Below are 19,969 nucleotides of genomic sequence, written 5' to 3'. Positions count from 1 at the left end.
ACTATCAGCTTTTTGTTGCCTTAAAAATGCAGAATCACAACAACTCTGAATACTCGTCAGTTCTCAGCACCACTGCAGCTACGACATGAATGAGATGTGAGCAGCAGAAGTTATGACATGTTGATCAAACATTTATCACTGGAATTATTAAAATCCAAAGATATAAAAGGCTCTGCATATTTTTCTCATCTGGCATCTTCATTCATTTGAATCAGTTTCATAAAAAGAAAAATAATATCCTCGCCACTTTAGCTTGATGAAAATGTTCTAGAGATCTTCGACAAAAATTCAGTTGACGTTAATGTGAGTCACACTGTTGACACTGTTTCATTAGGCACACAAAAGTAATGCAGTTCTTAAAGAAGTGATATGATTGAGACGGAGAAAAATACTTTTTTAGACAGAGTTGAGAAAAGCTGAGTTAAAAGGGGACAGCTTTTATTTTATTTGTATTACTTGTGGTAAATGCTTTTGGATAATGTTGCACAAAGACTTGTTTTTTATCACATTTGAATGAAGAATAGTTTCATATTATATATTTAGACCTAATGAAAACAATGTTTCTTGATCCATCCATCAGCTGCATGTGTTTGTCTATTGTTTCAAAGTTCTCCAAAGTGAGACCTTCTGTCCGTGGGGGCTTCATTCTTCCAAATTACACATTAGAGTTTTCTACAAAGACTTGTTTGTGTTTTGTGTATGTTTGCGTGTGTTTGCACCAGTTATTTGTCCAAAGATCCTGATCTAAACATATCTAACTCGTATAGGTGCAAAGTGAACTCACAGGGTGCAAATGGCAGAGACATAGAACAAAAACAATGTACACAAACACGTGTACACACACAAACAAGGTTTTATCTCAGTGCCCACATGGACAGCTTTTGGAAAATGTAGATATGCCAACAACCCAGCCAAGGATTCTCTGCCATCCACATGCCCACTGCAGGAATCCCTCTCACACAGACACACACAGACACACACAGACACACACACAAACACACACACACACACACAGTATAGATGTGAGGAGGCGCTCCACTCAGCTTGTGCTCCTGCAGTTTGTCTTTCTCTCTCAGATATGGACTGATTATACTTTTGGGAAACTTGATAAGACTTGAAGATTTCCTCAGTTAACTAGTTACTATTTATTTCAACTTTCACAGTTGAAATAAGATGAGAATAATATAATTTCTGCAGCAGTTTTCTAAAAGCCAAGAAAAAAATTTAATTAAATAAAATGCCAATTAAATATATTATGTTGTATAAATAATGATATAATCATTATATTAAGATTTTGTGTGAACTGGAGGTTTCAATACGTCACACAGTGTTTGTTTCATATTGGACCAAAACAGGCTCCAAACTAATCGTGTTACATGTTTTTCATCACATTTGCATTATGATTCCCAGCTGTGACGTCACACAAAAGACGCACATCCTAAAGTCTTTTTTGAGTGATGCAATTTCCTCATATTACAGAGTTGCTCAAGCTTTTAGCAGATGCAGATTCGTACTTTAACAACATCTCTTACAACAACCTCCACTCGGATACTCCACACTTCTTTTTCACACACCATGTTTCACAAAACCTCTCTGCAGTGGTTCCACTGCTCCCGGTGGGAGCTGTAATTAATCGGAGTGGAAGCTGCGTTGTTGACCTTTTCGCAGGTGATCATCACAATGACGCATCCTTTAATCGGTTAGCCATCACTCTTCAACCAAGACCACTGCAATTATCACACAACCACTCTCACACACACACACAGAAAAAGATGGCAGAGAAACATCTTTCACCGCACACACACACACGGACCTGTGGCTAAAGAAAGCACCTCTGCAGAGAGAGATGGGAACATTAAAGAACCCATGATATCAAAAATTCACACACAATTTACTCTGCTCTCACTCTATCTGCCTTTATCTATCACACACACGTGCATATACACTAGTCCACTGTAAAATATCCTCTATTAGCTGCCTGCTCTCTTTCTCTCTCTGGGTGCTGTACCTGACTATTACCTGTAATGACCGTGACATTACAATAATGATAACGGCATTTGCTAATGCTGCACTTAGCACACACGCACTCCCTCGAGCAGGTTGAGACACACGGACCGTACACAAGCTTATTTTGTCTGGTGTTTGTGAAGGTGGAAAATAGTCGAGTACTTTTGCTTGAACCAACAGCGCGTCCATCTCCTCCACATGTGCAAATGTGAACGTGCAGATGTGATGGAGGGTAAGTGGACATAAATGCCGTTTTCTCACAGAAAAGAATTTAAAATTGTCTAAAGGAAGGTGCTGGTCCACTGTTGCATGAAAGGAAAGAACCATGCTTGTTTTCCTGTCCTCAGGCTAGAGTCCTGCACGGGTCCATTTTTGCAAAACTGCACCCACAAAACTCCACCTACCTACCTGCAATTATCAAATCAATTTTGTTTGTTTAGCCCTCTTCAAACCTCTTGTTTGTCGTGTTCTTGGAAAAGTATCATCTAACTTGTTTCCTGAGCGACGACATGTTGCTATCGACAGCTAATTTTACAAGCAGCAAAGCCACTAAGACCTCATTCACCATCTATGTGATCAAGTTCTAGCTAATTTGATGTTGGAAGTGAAAGTTCTCTGATTTAGACGCTTTAACAACATCCCACAGTTCTCACCTGCTGCCCACTCAGTTATGTTGACGGCCTGAGTGAGAAGGCTGAGCTCTGACCTATCCACAGAGGGTGAGATGTCTAAGTTACTCAAAGAGATCATTTCATCGTTCAACAAAATGACCAGCAGAGGTTAAACCCTCTGTACGAGCCGCAAGCTTCTTCCACAACAGTTGCCAGAGGTTTGTCTGAACCTCTGTATGATGCATGAACCCCCCCCCCCATGTGAATGTGAGGGACAACATTTTGGGGCCCTCTGGTTTATCTGCATTCATTCAGTGATAGCTGAATACTTATCACAGTTTGTGTTTTTTTTTATCTTTTTATACCAAATAGTATAAACCAGGTTACATTTACAAACATATTTATATGATAAAGTGGATATGAAAGATTGTGTCTATTTTCTCTTTATTTATTCTCATGCAGGTTTACCTACACTTTCACTTTACCGCATGCAGCCTTGTGCGTTTGTCTTTGTGTGTGTGTGAGTTTGTGTATAAACAAGTCAAGGTTGCACGATTCATCTCCTTTGATAGCATATATAACTTGAATCACATATCAGCGGAGCAGATCATTCTCACCTTCTCTTCATATATTTTACTACAAAAGTCACAGTGCAGCACAAAATAAAAATCCTGATAAATCTTGTTTCACGCTCTTCAACTGAGCAAAATGACAGATGCAATTCTTCATTAGATGCACAATCTACATTTCAATGACCAATGGGCTAATTGTTATATTTATGTTGCTCTATCTCTCCATTTCCATCTCCATTTCTACTCCTCCCTCCATCCGCCCTCAACTCTTTCTCTTTCTTCATACTGTGTCTCCTTCCTTGTCAAGGCGCAATTATTTGCAATTTGCCTAAGTCATCCATTTGCTGGGACACCAAGCATGAAAACGAGGCAATTTGGTGTAAAATGGAGGCAGGCGGGCATCACAGCATATGTGTGTGTGTGTGTGTGTGTGTGTGTATATATGTGTGTTTGTGTGTGTAGTCAGGAAAGGTCCAGGTACTGGTGGGGGGTCCCGCAAAAGTGAAAATTAATGCCATGAACGCACAGACAGAGTTGAATCAGTGTGTGTGTGTGTGTGTGTGTGTGTGTGTATGTGTGTATGTGTGTATGTGTGTGTGTGTGTGTGTGTGTGCGTGTGTGCGTGTGTGCGTGTGCCTACCAGTCTGCACACATGATGATGTCGAAGTGACCCTCTAGTGCTGAAATGTCCGACTCACTGTCCCACCTCAGCACACTGTAACACAAATATACAACAAACAGAGACCTCCGTTTAGTCTTTGTAGAGGGTGTGGAGGAGTTGAAGGTGGTGGTGAAACTGCTCAGTGATCAGCAGCAAAAGGTTTTTTTGTCTTTTGTCCTGAATCGCTTCAGTTTGGTCTTCTTTCTCCCTGACACCGCTCTCTCTCTCTCTCTCTCTCTCTCTGACCCCCACTGTTTTTCTGCTTCAGTAGAGAATGTGTCTGTAATGGACGACATGTTGTCTGTGAGGTAAAGAGAGGGAGACTCTGACATGACACTTGACATTTATACCTTGTGAACACACACACACACACACACACACACACACACACACACACACACACACACACACACACACACACACTACGTTCATACTATATTGCTGTTGCTTCCTCCTTCTTACCAAAGCGACGGCGATTTCGAAACTATGAGAAAAAGACAATAAACAGTTTCTACATCTTTACAAAACATATACTGCTAAACACATGCTACTTGTTGGGAGTAGTGAGAACCATCTGTGGGTTTTCTCTTAAGCTCACACATATTTGTTTTCTGTAGAAGTTGGACAGTTTTGTCTTCAGTCTTGATGTGTGTGGTCACTAATGTCTCTCAGTTCCTGGTCACTCATAAAATTGCTCAAATCATCGCTCTTATATTCTGTTTGGTGCTAAACATCAATGAAGTTTAAATTTTCTTTTTCTTTGGCTGAATTTGCTTGAACCCGTCGGCTGATGCCGTGCACTGATTCTCCATCTCTTTGTCAATACCATTTCCCTGCTCTCTCAGAGTGTCAGGCAGATTGGGGGGATTATTAATTAGGCATTATTAACACTCAGTAAACAAAACATTAGGCCCCGCTAGAAACACAATCTTGATTCGCGGCAGGAGGTCCCTAACACACGCACGCACACACATACACATGCATGTGCAAACACACCATCATGCCCCTCCCTTTCCCTCCCCTTGTCCAATCGCATCGTGCCCTTCGCCCTCTCGTGCATTGCGGCTATGACAGCCGGCATAATCTGAAAAGAAAACAATCAAAGTAATGTAGCCTAATTATACGTTTACTTTTTCACTACATCTTCCACTTGTATTAATATGTGCAGGAGGGAGACATAAAGAGAGAGAATCAGAGGAGGTAGGGGAGCGAAACAGTCAGTCAATGGAAAAATGCCTTTTTGAGACAAGGACGACAATTAACTGTGCTTTAGCCTGTGTGTGTGTGTGTGTGTGTGTGTTGTGCAAAGTTCTCTTGATGGTTTCTGGATGAGAACTCCCTATCAAAGACAATCATTTTGCTTGAATGACAATGCACATAAACACACATGTGGCGCGCACACACACACACACACTCTATTTTGCCGTACAAAGTTAATAAGGTTTGATCTTTTATCATTAATTTTTCATACTTGAAGACATAACAATTTAAAGATGTATTGATATATTTATTCGAGATAAGTATCTGGTTTGCTTGTAGTTAATTTGGCACACAACAGATTAGTTTTATCCAATGATATGGTGTCTTTTCTTTTAATATTAGTCCAATCACTTCTAGATATTTAACAAAAGAACAAATTGAACAAAAAATGTTCCCATCATCTTGGGAAAAAGTTGACAATCGCAATAGCACTGGAAAAAAACATCCACTGTAGTGTGTATGTTTAGTACAACAGTACTGTCTACTGTAACTGTACTTTATTCTTAAATCAGATCCCAGTGATAATGAACAAATAAAGTTACAGTGAAAACAGTCTCACCTGGCAGATACATGACTTGAGCCAAACTTTCCAGCTTGTCTGGTTTTCTCCACCAACCGTCTCACATCTGATGCAGCAGAGTCAAGGATTCAATGTAGACATTTAAATATAGTGCAAAAATATAATGTCACAGAGAATGGTGTCTGTGAAAATTGGTCAGCAGTATTTTTCTACAATTGAAAATATTTGCAAGTGGAACACTTTGAAAGATGTTCTGATTACAAGTAGCTTCAACATTTATGTACAAATATAAAAAAATAATTGTGTGAACCATTTTTTAATCATGAACCATGGATCTTGGGGTGAAAGAAAAAACATTGATCATCTACTGATTCCACCTACATGTCCCAGACTAATTAAAGAGATTAAAAACCTCTAACTGCCCCATTGAACAAGTAACTTAGTAGAGCACATACAAGGCCCAACCGCGAAGGCCCAACAGTCCCCTGAAATGTTATTTTCCATCAAGATAAATTAATTATTTACTGGGGAACATGGTGAAAATGAACGGGTTCTTCTCTGACCCATATGGCATCATATCACCAAGTTCCGTGGAAATCAGTCCAGTTGTTTTTGTGTTGCTTAAAAACAAACAGATGTTAAACTGTAAGTAAGTAAAAACATATATGGTCGACATCCTCATAGAGAAAGCATGACTGACCGGAGATGATCTCCAGGGATCGAGAGCCTGGCTGCAGAAGCAGATCAATGAGAAGGCTTTTAACCACAGATAAACACACTCACACCTCACGTTCTCACACATGCAGATGAACTCACACAAAGGCAGGGCGATTGATGTCAAGTTGTCTATTAGGACACTGGCTTGTGGAGTTACAAAGCAATGCAATTAGGATTTTCTTGTCATTAAAGCCTGCCAAGAGCTGAGACAAATCCAATCGACGAAGACAGAGAGCAAGAGAGCGAGCGAGCCAGAGACAAAAAGAAATAGAGAGAGAGAGAGGGCAGGAAGGCGTGATCGAGAAATTGATAGTTAGAAAGCCGATCCAAAATCAAAGACCCAGACACACAATAATATGAAGGTTAGCATGCATTAATGTACACAAACCTGAACACACACACACACACACTGGACACCTGTGCATCAGTGTATTATGCATAGGGATGACAGGGCGAAGAGCAGAGCAGCTTACTGTAATCTCATCACTAACACACCACTGGTGGAAAGGTCAGTGCATGCACAAACACAAACACAGCTGAAAACACACAACAAAGAAATAAAGAGGAGAAAGTGAAAGAGAGGGAGAGATTTGGGTTTATTGACCATTAAAGTGGAGGAATATTTGCTCCCATCACTTGAAGTAGCAGCCAATGACATGCATCAATCATTCTTAATGGAACGTTTCGAATTGATTTTCAACATGAGTATTCAAGGTCACAGCAGCAGAGTCGCCTCCTCTCTCTGGTGTGTGTTTGTGTGTGTTTCTGCACAACGAGATCAACAACTTCTGAGGAAAAGGGACAAATCTCTGGATTTACATTATCTAACTAAATATCGTCTGTCCGGAACTTATTTTTCTCTGAAATATCTTCTCATCTATTTCACTGAATAAAAACTGAGCACTATCACAACTCGCCATCTCTCTCCATTGTACCACGAGCTGTGCGACGAGGCCGGGCGAAACAAACAGCGTTCATTAGCACGAGGCTAAGTCAGTGACAGGAAACGCCACACAGACTCTGGAGTGTGTGAACGGACCAACGTGGAGTCCAGAATGAATTTTCAGCCTGTCTGTGTGTTCGTCGTTCAATTTCTCGCTATGATTTCACTTACAATTCTCTACGTGTTTGTTCTGCGTAACAAAGCAGTCGGTCAATGGTGCATTGTTTGTGTAACCTCGTGTCTGTGTGTGTGTTCAGGCTCCATAATGTTACTGTTTGGTCTCATTGTGATCAGCGAAGGAGAATTGTTGCTGCCCGAGACAGATATATTGTAAGCAGGGCAAAATATGGAAGTGCAATGTTGGTCAGTGGGGGAAGAAATGCGTATTTATATTTCCTGCTTTTGTGAAACAACTGTAACGAGTCACAGCGTCTTTTTTCTTCTCTGTAAAGTTCTTGAGAGAGTTTTGAGAAAGATGTGGAAGGACGGGGGGGGGGGGAAAGGACAGGAACGACGAAAGAAGAAAAGAGGGAAGATGAGAGGCCGCAGAGGAGAACAGACAGGGACAAGTGCAAAATGAAAAAGTGGAGTACGATGGTTTGTAAGCTGACAAGAGTTGATCGATAACCCACTCAAATAACAAATACAAAAATCGGGCCTAAAGATTTGTCCCAAAAAACTTAATTATAGGTCTTAAACCTTAACCACACACAAAAACATTTTAAACAAACCTTGATTGTTCCTTCTTCGAAAAACACTCATCAAGCCCTAACCCTAGCCTTAGCATTAGATGAAGTCTCACACTAAATCTGACAGGATGGCAATTACTGAGCTCTTAACTTGGCTTTGCGGGCAGCCAGGATTGGTAGATGCCATACTGAGCACTGGTGCTGGATATTTGTCGCTGTGGGCGCCCCATCTAAAGATAAAAGAGGTGAACGATGACTATTCTTCCCTCGCTCCGACACCATCTCTGGATTTGGGGATGAAACTCAGAGGTTACAGCGACTGTACATTTTATAGCGACTGTATATTTTCCCTAAAGCCTCAAAGAAAAGTCTGTATAGTAAAACTTCAGCGAAGAGCTATTGCACTTAAATATGTATGATTTACACATATATTTATAATTTATGACAACATTTTAAGGAACCCTGTTTCCTGCTCACAGAAACTATTTCACATGAATGCATATAAATAAACGTGAGGTGGAGGAATGAGGCCGAGATGGAGAGATAGACAGGAAGAGAAGGAGAGAGGACGATGAAAGGATACTCTGAATGGACTTCTCATTCCCATCTGATAGCAGAACTTCCTCCACGTCAGCACAAATGGCAACCTGAGAGACAGAGAGACAGAGGAATGAGACAACACGGAACAAAAGAACAAAACCAAAGGCCCCGTTAGATGAAGCAAACATCTGAACACACACACACATGCACACGCACACACACAATAATGACATAACCATATCTACAAAGCCTCACTCTTGGCAGCCCAGCCCGCCCCACCCTCTCTCTCCATTGCTCCCTCTCTTCTCTGCCATTTCCCTCTCTATCTTCACCCCATTTTTATGTCTGCATTATTTTAATCATTCAATCAAATCAGTCAATACTTTTATCATTGTGGCTAGCGGTGGGGGCTGCTATCTTGCTATCACTCTGTTCAGTAATTGCATTGTGACAGGGGATGATGGCAAGCGCAGAGCCTTTTCATTTGACGCTGGGTGTTTATCGGGCTGAGCCATCACTCCGTTCGCCGCTGTCACTCTGCACTCGGCTCGCCGGGCCTGCCTGATGCCCTTCATATAACTTTGCGGCGCAGACTACGAGAGACAGCGAGAAAGAAAAAGAGAGAGGGAGGGAGACAGGAGAATGGATAGAAAGCTTTGTGCCGCGCCGTGTGTGAGGGAGATGTAGATAGAGAGGTATGTGCTTTAGTATAACCTCATCTTTTCACATTTTCTTTTCTTTGCAGATGCTTTTTTTTTATATCAGCAAGTGTGTGTCAGGCTGTCAATTTCTGTGAAGGAGTGTGTGTGTGCATATACACGTGGGTGAGGGCAAGAGCAAGTAGCTATTGTGTTGGCGTGTGCGCAACTCCTATATGGCTGATTCAATGTAATCTTCACTTGTAGAAAATACATGATGCATCACATATCCAGTATATGAACATTTCTGAAACAAGCACACAAACATGCGAGCTTTCACCCACACACACACACAGACCCACACACACACACGCGTTCGGGCGCTGCAGGGTGTGTGAGGGGGTCACTGAGCACTGCGAGTTCCACCATCTGCTCAAATGGAGGAAGGAACCTCCGGGCTGAACCAGGGCATCCAGCTGAAAGATCAAGAGCCCAACCTGGCAACCCATTAGCTACACCCCGCCACCCACCACCAACAGTACACACACACAGAGTCAGGCCATTTCAAATGCTCACACACATTCTAATCCAAACAAATATTAACATGTCAAACAGTGCACTGCTGTGAATCTGATATCAAACCAAACCTCATGCATTTTATGGGTTTTTTCGCAGTGATTCCTAAAGAGCTGTTCTCTTCTGTGTTTTTGTTCATTCTGAAAAATACACCAATCACAATAAAAGATAAATAATAAGTACTTTTGCTTTCAGAGAGAAAAACATGATTTACTTAAGAATGGAGACATATTAAACTTTACAGCCAAGTTTTAAACAAGTGATATGACTTGACTTGATATACAGTATGTTATACTTTTCCTCACACTGTCTCATATTTAAGAATTTTACTTAAAGTTTTTTGACATGACGCTGTTTACTTGTACATTTGTTTCTGATCTTGATTTATTCTTCCCAGGTCTTACAGATCAGTAGAGTTTGAGGGGTTTGAGAATGTTGGCATTTATCAACAGCATTATGAAATATATATTATTATGACACAAGAGGAAAAAGTTAAGAGATGTCCACATTAAAGTTAAAGGAGTATCTGCACCACCTTTCATGAGGATCTATCAAATACTGAGACATTAATAATGAACTGTAAATAATGAAGCTCACGTGGACAACAGAGGAGAAAAAAAACTGTGACTGTGGTGTCAGTGACGGATGAAGGAGGTAGGAGGAGAAGGAGAGGTGTGAAGGAAGGATTCCATCTCAAGTCACCAATGTCAAAACATGGTGTATTGACTGCCAGGAGATAAAACCAGGCTCACACACACACACACACACACACACACACACACACACACACACACACACACACACACACACACACACACACACACACACACACACACCTCACGCATCCAGCAGATCGATGGGACACTGACGCCTGCTATGTGGAGGGGCCCTTAAGTCTCCGGCTAATAAACCCTATGGTTAACAGACTGTGGTATATCTGAGTGTGTCAGCGTGTGTGAGAGCGTGTGTGTGCTCGTAAAATAAAAGCACATAATCATTAAATTGCCGGCATCTTCAGTAATTCATACTTAACAATTAAAACCTGATAATTAATGAGCTCGGTTGACTCTGTTTTGCTTAATTCAACATAATAACACACCAACGAGACAACAAATGCGAATACCCCTGCTATGTTAACAATAAAGACATTTGTGTCACCAGTTACTTTCTGATCTTGTGTATTTATATATGAATATACTGTATGTGAGTGCATATACAGTATATCTACACAAATTACTATACAGAACATAACTATCTTGTGCCATTACTTTCCATTGAGGACATGCAGCCTCCCAGGATAGTGGAATAATGTGTTCAGTCTGCAAACTGATATTAATGTCAGGTAATAACACAACTGCAGCATCGTAGCAAATACAAGGTAATTTAGCACCACCTGTCATCCTCGCATGTGAGACAATATACTTTTCCCTTGCAGTTTTACATGTGTGAATATGACTAATGTTCATTTAATAACAAGTAAAACGTGGATAACAGTACACATGCACACAACAACTGAATGATATTGCATATGAACAGGTAAGCATACTGTGTGCACAAGCTGTTTGTGTATTGATCGGTGAGGGTCAGTTTCATTAGGGAACCCAGGCCTGTGTGTGTGTGTGTGTGTGTGTGTGTGTGTGTGTGTGTGTGTGTGTGTGTGTGTGTGTGTGTGTGTGTGTGTGTGTGTGTGTGACTTACCATTAGCCCTGCAAGACAAGTCATACCTCCTCCTAACTCACACACTGCACCCCTGAGAGAAACAGAAGAGAGAGATGAGTGACAGTGAGATTCACCTTGCTGAGTCCAACCTGCCAGTTTGACACTGACACACACACGCACACACACAGACATGCATGCACGTGCACACACACACATGAACACCTGCTGTACAGTAGAAGTCCACAGATGTACATGTACACAGTCACACACACACAGTAGACACAGCAGGGTTAGAAATATCAATTCAACCATCAACCTGAAAGCTGAATACTGAACATTGAGAAGCACAAGCTCAATCAGCAGGAAATCTGAGACACACACACACACACACACACACACACACACACACACACACACACACACACACACACACACACACATACACACACAGAATCCTGTTGCTTGCATGCTCATTCAACCCCTCTCTCCATCCTCATCCTCCTTTCATCTCCCCTTCCCCTCCATCTCTCGCCCTGTCCTCTTTCATCCCTCCCTGCCTCCCTCCCTCTCTTTCTGACCTTCACTACGCTGCTCTGATCAATACCCCTCTCTTCCTCGCCTCCCGCCTCTTGAATGTTAAAACAGGAAATCAAAGGGTGATGTTCCACCTTGAGAGGAAATCAAAGGTGCCTGGGTGCTTTTCAGCCGTTTGCCGCGGGGCAGGCCAGTGCTCGGCAGACGGGAGCAGGGGAAAGAGCAGCACAGAACAACGCACCGTGGCACAGGAGGGTGCAGAGCCTCATGAGGAGCATTTATGAAAGTCAAATTTGATAGAAGGGCTTTTAGGAAAGTGATAATGTTGACTGGTTTTCTGTGATTTCAAATTTAGTGGTGTAGTGCCCGCTGTAAATACGCCTGTTTGGAATGGGCTGTTTGTTCGACCTGCGGTGACGCTGGTTACCGTTTTCTATCTGAAACTGTAAAAGTGACCTGCAGTAATTGAGCTGCAGCAAGTAAAGACTGACCACTAAACCCTGAAGCCACCGCTGCTGCACAAAGAACCGTTCACCCGTTAATTCAAAGTTCAGTGAAGCTCGACTCAGGATGCAGAACCTGAACTGGAGAATCAGTTGTCGTTGTCTTGATCGTCCCGTCTCCTTATGATCGAGAACATTAATTATACTGATGAGTCGGAGTTGCCCGAGCTGCTACAGAGCGCTGGCCACCTGTTTATTCTTGAACGTGTCATCGCACCAAATTCAACACTGCGCTTCCTTGGCCCCTTAACAACACACAAGTGTCAATCACATGACCACGAAGTGACTCATTTTGGTGTAATTGCATTTGGTGATATACTTCTGTCTCACAACAGCTATGTGTTAGTATCTTCATGGTTGTTGTTTTCTTCCTCCACTTCACTGATAATAGTTTTTCAATTTTACTGAAGAAGAAAAAACATTTTCAAGCCTTTATCTACTGTATCTTCACAATCGGTCATTGCAACAAGCTTAATGATTAAGTTGTTTGCAGGAAGCATGACGGACCTTTTCCTGTTTTGGATTAAAAAGCAATTTCCTGTCATGCAGCAGGTTTCATGTGGAATAAAACATGGCTGAAAAAGGCCCATTATATGCTGCCAAGTAGCTTTATGATTGTTAAACAAAAATGTTTAGGTGGTAAATGTGTTGCTGATGTCAAACTGTAGAGGAAAATGTAAAACTCTGTACTGTGTCATCTATACGGAAAATCTGAATTAGCTGACAATGTGCCCCGACTTGCTCGAATGAGAAAAGTTTAAATACATCATTAAAAACAAGATGTGCATGTATAATCCCAACTTGAAAAAAATCAGGCATGGTCGAGTTCACTCACCTGAACGTGTGACGTTTCTGCAGACAGTAATGAGCCATCACCTCCTCAGAAGGCCACACACCTGAATAAGAAAGACACAGACAGAGAGGATCGTTCACTCATAAACGTCAGACTGATTTGCCAGATTATCTGGCATCTCTGGTGTGACACGGCGCTTTGATTCGAGTGTCTAAACATCAAAACACATTGATATTGATATAAAACTGAAATAAAAACCAGCGTTCTGCAAAACATAATTGGATGTATTGTGTTTTCCAGTCTGTGTTCATTTGCTTCTCTTGTGGCTTCCACCTTGCCTGTGATCCAAGGCTCCTCCGTCTCTGTTTGTCTGTCCGTCTGTCTGTCTATCCTAAATCCTTGCAACACACTCTCTTATTGTGTGTGTGTGTGTGTGTGTGTGTGACAGGGGGTCCGGTGGGTGATAATCACAGCGTGCAGGCCTGTCTGGCTTATCACCTACTGTCAGCCCTTCTCCTTCTGCTGTGCATGTAACACACACTAACACGCACACACACTTGCATGCTTGCTGCTATTTTCCCTTTCTCTCGACACACACACACACACACACACACACACACACACACACACACACACACACACACACACACACACACACACACACACAGACACACACACATAAATACACATATCTTGGCAGTAGAAGAAGTAAACATTCATTTGAATAAAACTTCAGCTTTTTGCTTCTGGCTTTGAACAAGAAGGTTCAGCTTGGCGTTGTCTACGTGTGTGTGTGTGTGTGTGTGTGTGTGTGTGTGTGTGTTTGTGTGTGTGTGTGTTTATGTGAAGGAGATGTTGAGAGAACAGAATGAGGGGATATGCGTAGAATGAGTTGGAGAAAGCAAGCGAGGGAGGCAGAGATAGAAAATGAGCGAGGTAAGGAGAGAGGAGTGGGGCGGCAGGGAGGGAGGGTGAGAGGAGGATAGAGAAAAGGTGGTAGTCGATATAATAAGCGGCTTACAGGCGGTCTCTCTTCACCTCATGGGGCAGACATCACTGCTCCCTCACTTCGCCCTCTCTGTATCTATCTCTCTCACTCGCTGCCGCTCTCTCTCTTGCCTCTCGCTCCGGTCCGCCAAGATTAGCTCAAGCAAGCAGGATTTAATAATGCCTATTGATAAAATGTCCAAATATTCCTTTTCCCCATTAGAAAAAAACACGCTTTCTACGTCTTGGCCTGACAGCACACACACACTCACACACTCAGACACACACACGCACACACATACAAATACACACAGATACATTGACAGCCAGAGCGGTTATACTATGTGTTTAAAGAATGTCAAGAAGCGTGAGGCTTAAATAATGGGACATTTTAAATTTCATCTGTTCGTCTCCTTCAGCCAGGCACTTGTCACACACTACACAAAACTTTATTCTGTCAACTGGCATATGGCACCAATGTAGTTCTGTATCTAGAGCAACGCTGGAACCTTCTTGATTTGTACATAATTTAAGATATTTTATTTTCAATTAGTAATTTATTTAGCCAATTTTTTCATTAATATTATTAATTCAAGATGTTTATTGTCATGTACACATCAGATAAACACAGTTTACAGAATGTAATGAAATTCTTACTTTGTTTTTCAATCTCCCAGCATACAAATATTATTAATAATGTTTTTCATTACTGAAGACATTAGTGTCAGGATAGATTATTTTGAAAGAGCCAGGCATCGTCAAACATAAGACAAAAATAAGTAAAAAGTGATTGTTGGGGACTATTTTTTGCCATATTAGATATGCTTCTTAAAACGTGTGAGTATTAATGATAGCATAGCAGTTCATGGGAAATTAACCAGTGCAATGGTTTTGCAACTTTGCAAAGGATTTAGTGACAACAAGAAGTATATAAGATTTCCCACAACTAATCCTTTAATTGGGGAAAATGACACATTGTCTGTGTTAGAGTCAGGTGATCATTGAAAAACTCAATATTTACTCTCATCAAAAATAAATAGTCTGAATCCCATATAATTAAGCTTTAAAAAGCTTCAACAACCAGTGACAATGAGCTAAACAACTAGAATGGCAATCAGTAGAGTGCAAACCTCCATCAAGGCCCAATCAACCCTTTTCATTGCAATCACGCTGCAGCAGATCTACACACACTCTAGATGAATGAAATCAGTGAACACACAATGTTAATGTCTGTCCAGTGGTTTTTGTGCAATCTTGTTAACTAACAACAAACAAACAAAAACTTCAACTCATACTTAACCCAGACACACACAAAAACTAAGTAAGGCACCATAAAACAAATGTCATGCACAGATTAAAAAATGCTCATAATTACATTCATTATCAAAATAAAGATCAGAGTCATTCTTATCAAATCCTAAGTGGGATGGGGACTTTTATCCTCTAAAACAGATTTATGTGACGTGTGGGTTAATGTCTCATCGTGATTCTCTCCTCCTCATTTACTTTTTGTGATCACATGAAACATAATGGCCTCCAGACACAAACCTCTGCCCGGTGACATGACACTACAGCCCCTCCCCTCTGTGTCCACAGACGTGTGTCACCGTGACACTTGACACCGAGGGCCACCCAAAGCATCTTGGGTAAATGAACAGTAGAGGGTGGTAATGCAACAGTAAACTGGGTGTGATCCAGCATCGAACAACACAAGCAGAAGAAGTCATCTGAAGACGCACAGATGCTTTCATTTAAAGTGTCCTATGATATTAATTGTATTGTGGATTTCTGATGACGAAGTGATGAATGGCATCTAATGTGTTGATGTAACATCAAACCCACCCTGAAGATGAATAAGGACGTTTCAGGAGGATTATTTGGACAAAACCTTTTTTGTCTTCTACACATCGTTAACTGCACATCTGTATACGTCAAACCAATATTCCTCAAAGCCATTTATGATTATGACATAAAGAAAGATAACAACACACAACTCCTAACTCTGCCTCAGTCCAGTCATTACGATGTGAAGTAATTAAACTTTAGCTTTCCTTGACTTCATGCCTTCTACTGAGGGCCTGTTTCTAACTAGTGTCCAAACTCCAGATTAACTTTCTTTCATCGAAAGTTATGTGCCTCTGTGTGTGTGTGTGTGTGTGTTTCCGTGTGTATAAACACATTTATGTGTGCGGAAGAGAGCGAGACAGACAGCACTAAGTAATAAAGCTTTGTAAAGCATATGTGAATCTGGTGGTTAATCCCCAACTCCAATAACATTAATAGCCCAGGGTGACAGGAGCTATGTGTGTGTGTGTGTTTGTGTATGTGCGCGCATGCATGTGTGATAAGTATGTAGTGCCTGTCGGCGTGTGTTTGCCTCCCAGGTCGAGGTGCACTGTAGGAAATGAAGGGATCAGGAGTGGAGAGCAGATTACTCTTCCTGAGGATAATGAAATTATTTCTCACCTTCAATTACTAGATGAGAAAAGGAAGCAGTGTGAGTGTGTGTGTGTTTGCACAAGCTTAATATAGTTATCAGTCCCAAGCTCTAAACCTTGTCAATGGTGTTACCCTGAAAACAATATGTGTGGGTTGCATGCTAAAAACATTAACTCCTCAGGTTAGTGAAACAGCTAAAACCTGTGATAATAAAACCGTAAGTTAAATTATATTCATATACAGCATTAATAAGATAATGGATGAATTCTTCTTTTTATTATTGAAATTGGAAAGTGATTGAACAAATACAGAAAACGGATCAGTGGCATTGAACTTGAGATCCCTGGGAAACATAATCATGATTATCATTCGATTTGCAGGACCTTTGTACAGTTTCAGCCGCAGTGATTTTGATATGTGTGTCTGCCAAAACTAATGAGACGGATTTTATTGTCAGTGTTTTGTTTTACACATGCATCTTATATGATTCCTGCAGCAGTGTGAACAGAATAACAATTAAACTCATCAGAACTGCAACCAGTTGCTCAGTCCTGGTGTGTTTCGTGAATTCAGACCCACAGAATGTTAACAGCACTGGAGCTGGTGGTCCGCAGAGTCAATTAGATTCCTTGGTTGCAGCTACTCATTGACTCTACAGTGTAACGCTATGTCCTAAACTCTCATTCCTCCACATCCTAGTGACCTGCAGCTAACCCTTTGAACTTTAGGACTTAAAGGAGCAAACCGGTGTTAATCTGGACTCAGTTGTTGTCAGTAATCACATGCACAGGGATGGAATTAACCATCCTTTCCTCCATTTTCTGCTGCTTATCCAGAAGGGATGCTTTCAGATTTCCAACTAGTCATTAAATTGTGTAACTGTGCAAACAACTTATTGAAGAAAAATATTTCCCCTAGTTTTTTTCCAGCACCTTCAAGTAAATAAGTTGCTACCTCCAGAAAGTAGTGAAAATGTACCTAAAAGCTGTGTGCACAATAAAAATAAGTACTACCAAGAATTGGTAAAACACTGAACAGGGTTTTATTCCTCATTTAGAATTCAGAAAAGTAACCAGGTAACCGGGGCACCCTTCTTCTCACCCACGTCTTCCTGGGGAATCCTGAGGTGTTTCCTGGCAGCGATCAGACAGCAGGCATGGGATTAGCTAAAGGGCTATTTCAAATATCTGACAGGGATCCAGGTGCTATTTGGGGAAAAGGCATCTTGAAATAACTTCCTCGCTAAGCCAAGCTAAGCTAATGATACTTGAGAAGAGGCCACAACTCTCTTCCCGGTACCAAGAATGTCTGAACATTTTCACAGAAAGGAATGTGAGTAAGAGGCTTTGTGCTATATAATGCAAAAGATTGCTGCTTTTCAGTCTGTTTAAATGACGACAAGTTCAAGCACTCTTCATATAGTCCAGGTGTTACAGGTGGTCTTTATTCGTCTGACGGTTTCTAAATGCTCAGCTTTGCATTTACCGTCACAAAGATTAGTTCATAGATATGTTCTAGTTCTATGTTTTTTTTTCTTCATTTCCAGGAAATAAAACATCTTTTTACTGCCTCTCTTTCATCCGCCTCTGTCAGTTCTCCTGCTAAGGGCAGGGTGCTACTTTATAAGGCAATCGAGAGGAAAGGGTGAGAGGAAGAGATGGAAGAGGAACAAAAGGCTGAGGAGGAGGAAGATGATCAGAATCGAGAGGGAAGCAGGGATAAAGAGGAGAAGTTCCAGGGAGCAATATGAGGAGGAGAAAAATTGCATCATGGAATCAAGAAGTTTCATTAAGTATAATTACTTTTTTTTTTTTTACATTTGCTCCAAAATGTTATTTACTGAAGCCACAGTACTAATTTTAAAAAAATACTGAGAGTTTAATTTGTGAGAATTTCTTTGTTTTGCACATTTTTTAAAGGTGATATACAACTTTAGGCAGCAACAGTTCACAAATTACAAATATTAATGAGCCGCAGAGCAATTACAAGAGGAGAGTGAAAAGGAGAGCAGAGGTGAAGACGCAGCAGAGGAGGAGAAGCAAGAATGAAGCTGGAGGAGAGGCGACAAGGAGAAATAGGAGGAATAAGAATGGGAGGAGTACTAGGACGGAGGGAGGGAGGACGGAGGACAGAAATGGATGGCAAAGAAATACACTATGAACGGAAGGGGGGCGATAGAGAAGGTGTCAAGATGAGGTTAAGTGGGCGGTGATGTTGCTTTGTGCACACACAGACACACACACACCTCTATCACTATTACATACTGATACACATAAACACACAACTCTCTGTTTTCTTTTCACACACACACACAGACACACAAGCACACAGTGCCTTCTCTCCCCTCAGGCCCAGCGTGTCTTCGGGCTCCGTGGCTCTCTGGCGGTGATCCGTCTCCACATTAAGCGAGGCCTCAGATAATTCCTAAGCCTCCTCCATGGCCGATCCAATAAGGGATAAGGCTCTCGGTTGGCCATGATCAACTGACAATCTGTCTTCTCACACGGCTACTTTAGTGGAGGCCAGGATTACCCCGGCCAGCCGGGCAGGGTGCACACAGTTCACAAGACCATGGAGCTGATGTGTGTTATGTGTTGTGTGTGTGTGTGTGTGTGTGTGTGTGTGAGAGAGAGAGAGAGAGAAGTAGAGGTGTGTGCATTTGTGTATATATATATATATATATATATATATGTGTGTGTGTGTGTATGTGTGTGTGTGTGTGTGTATATATGCTCCTGTTTATATATATGGTACCACATTGAGGCAAAAAGCTGGTTTCTGGATCTACTACCACCAGTAGCTGAAGGGTTACAAACCGACGCAGTGGCTAAATTCTTAAAATCATTGATGTTATTTTGCACAGGGTGACACTTTTACAATTTGGACTCTGTATTTTTATTTTATTTCAGCCAAAGTCTGTTTTCCAAACTGCTGTGAATTGTGGGACTAACATTTTGATCTACATTATCATACAGAACAGTATCAATCTACAGCTAAAACATGTTTTCAGAGGGTAGATGGGAACACCACAACTATACACTGAAGATATGTACAACTTAAAAGAAATACTGCTCCTTAGCTGTGGTGTAAGTATTCGTAAGAGCTAAAGCAGGTTATTGTTGAAATGTCAAATTAATTTGCTCTTGATGAGAAGTTATGTCCCAAATCCTCACTGCACAAATCAGACTTGTATGGTTATAGATTCACAGTATGTGTGTGCAGTATCTAAATCAGGACTTTTCCGATAAGATTATTTAGTCAAAGGATTTATGGTATAGTTTATTATATTTGATGTACTTATTATCGACGAAAAATGTTTA

General features: G+C 41.2%; 1 protein-coding gene across 2 annotated transcripts in view; it reads right to left on the bottom strand.

Moving 5' to 3' along the window:
- The window catches only part of camkmt (calmodulin-lysine N-methyltransferase), a 91,617-nt gene that overhangs the window by 16,302 nt on the left and 55,346 nt on the right, over window positions 1-19,969 (bottom strand). Inside the window, exons 4-8 of one of the 2 annotated variants that reach the window (XM_069538663.1) lie at window positions 13,266-13,326; window positions 11,433-11,484; window positions 8,564-8,627; window positions 5,671-5,737; window positions 3,831-3,905 (exon numbers count right to left, since the gene is read on the bottom strand). In XM_069538663.1, coding sequence (XP_069394764.1) covers window positions 3,831-3,905; window positions 5,671-5,737; window positions 8,564-8,627; window positions 11,433-11,484; window positions 13,266-13,326 — 319 coding nt within the window. The remainder of the gene's footprint in view (window positions 1-3,830; window positions 3,906-5,670; window positions 5,738-8,563; window positions 8,628-11,432; window positions 11,485-13,265; window positions 13,327-19,969) is intronic. The other variant, XM_069538664.1, reaches the window with a different exon arrangement.

Source organism: Paralichthys olivaceus, chromosome 14, assembly GCF_024713975.1.
Source record: "Paralichthys olivaceus isolate ysfri-2021 chromosome 14, ASM2471397v2, whole genome shotgun sequence".
Taxonomy (NCBI): Eukaryota; Metazoa; Chordata; class Actinopteri; order Pleuronectiformes; family Paralichthyidae; genus Paralichthys; species Paralichthys olivaceus.
This window is presented reverse-complemented; position numbering and strand designations above follow the sequence as displayed.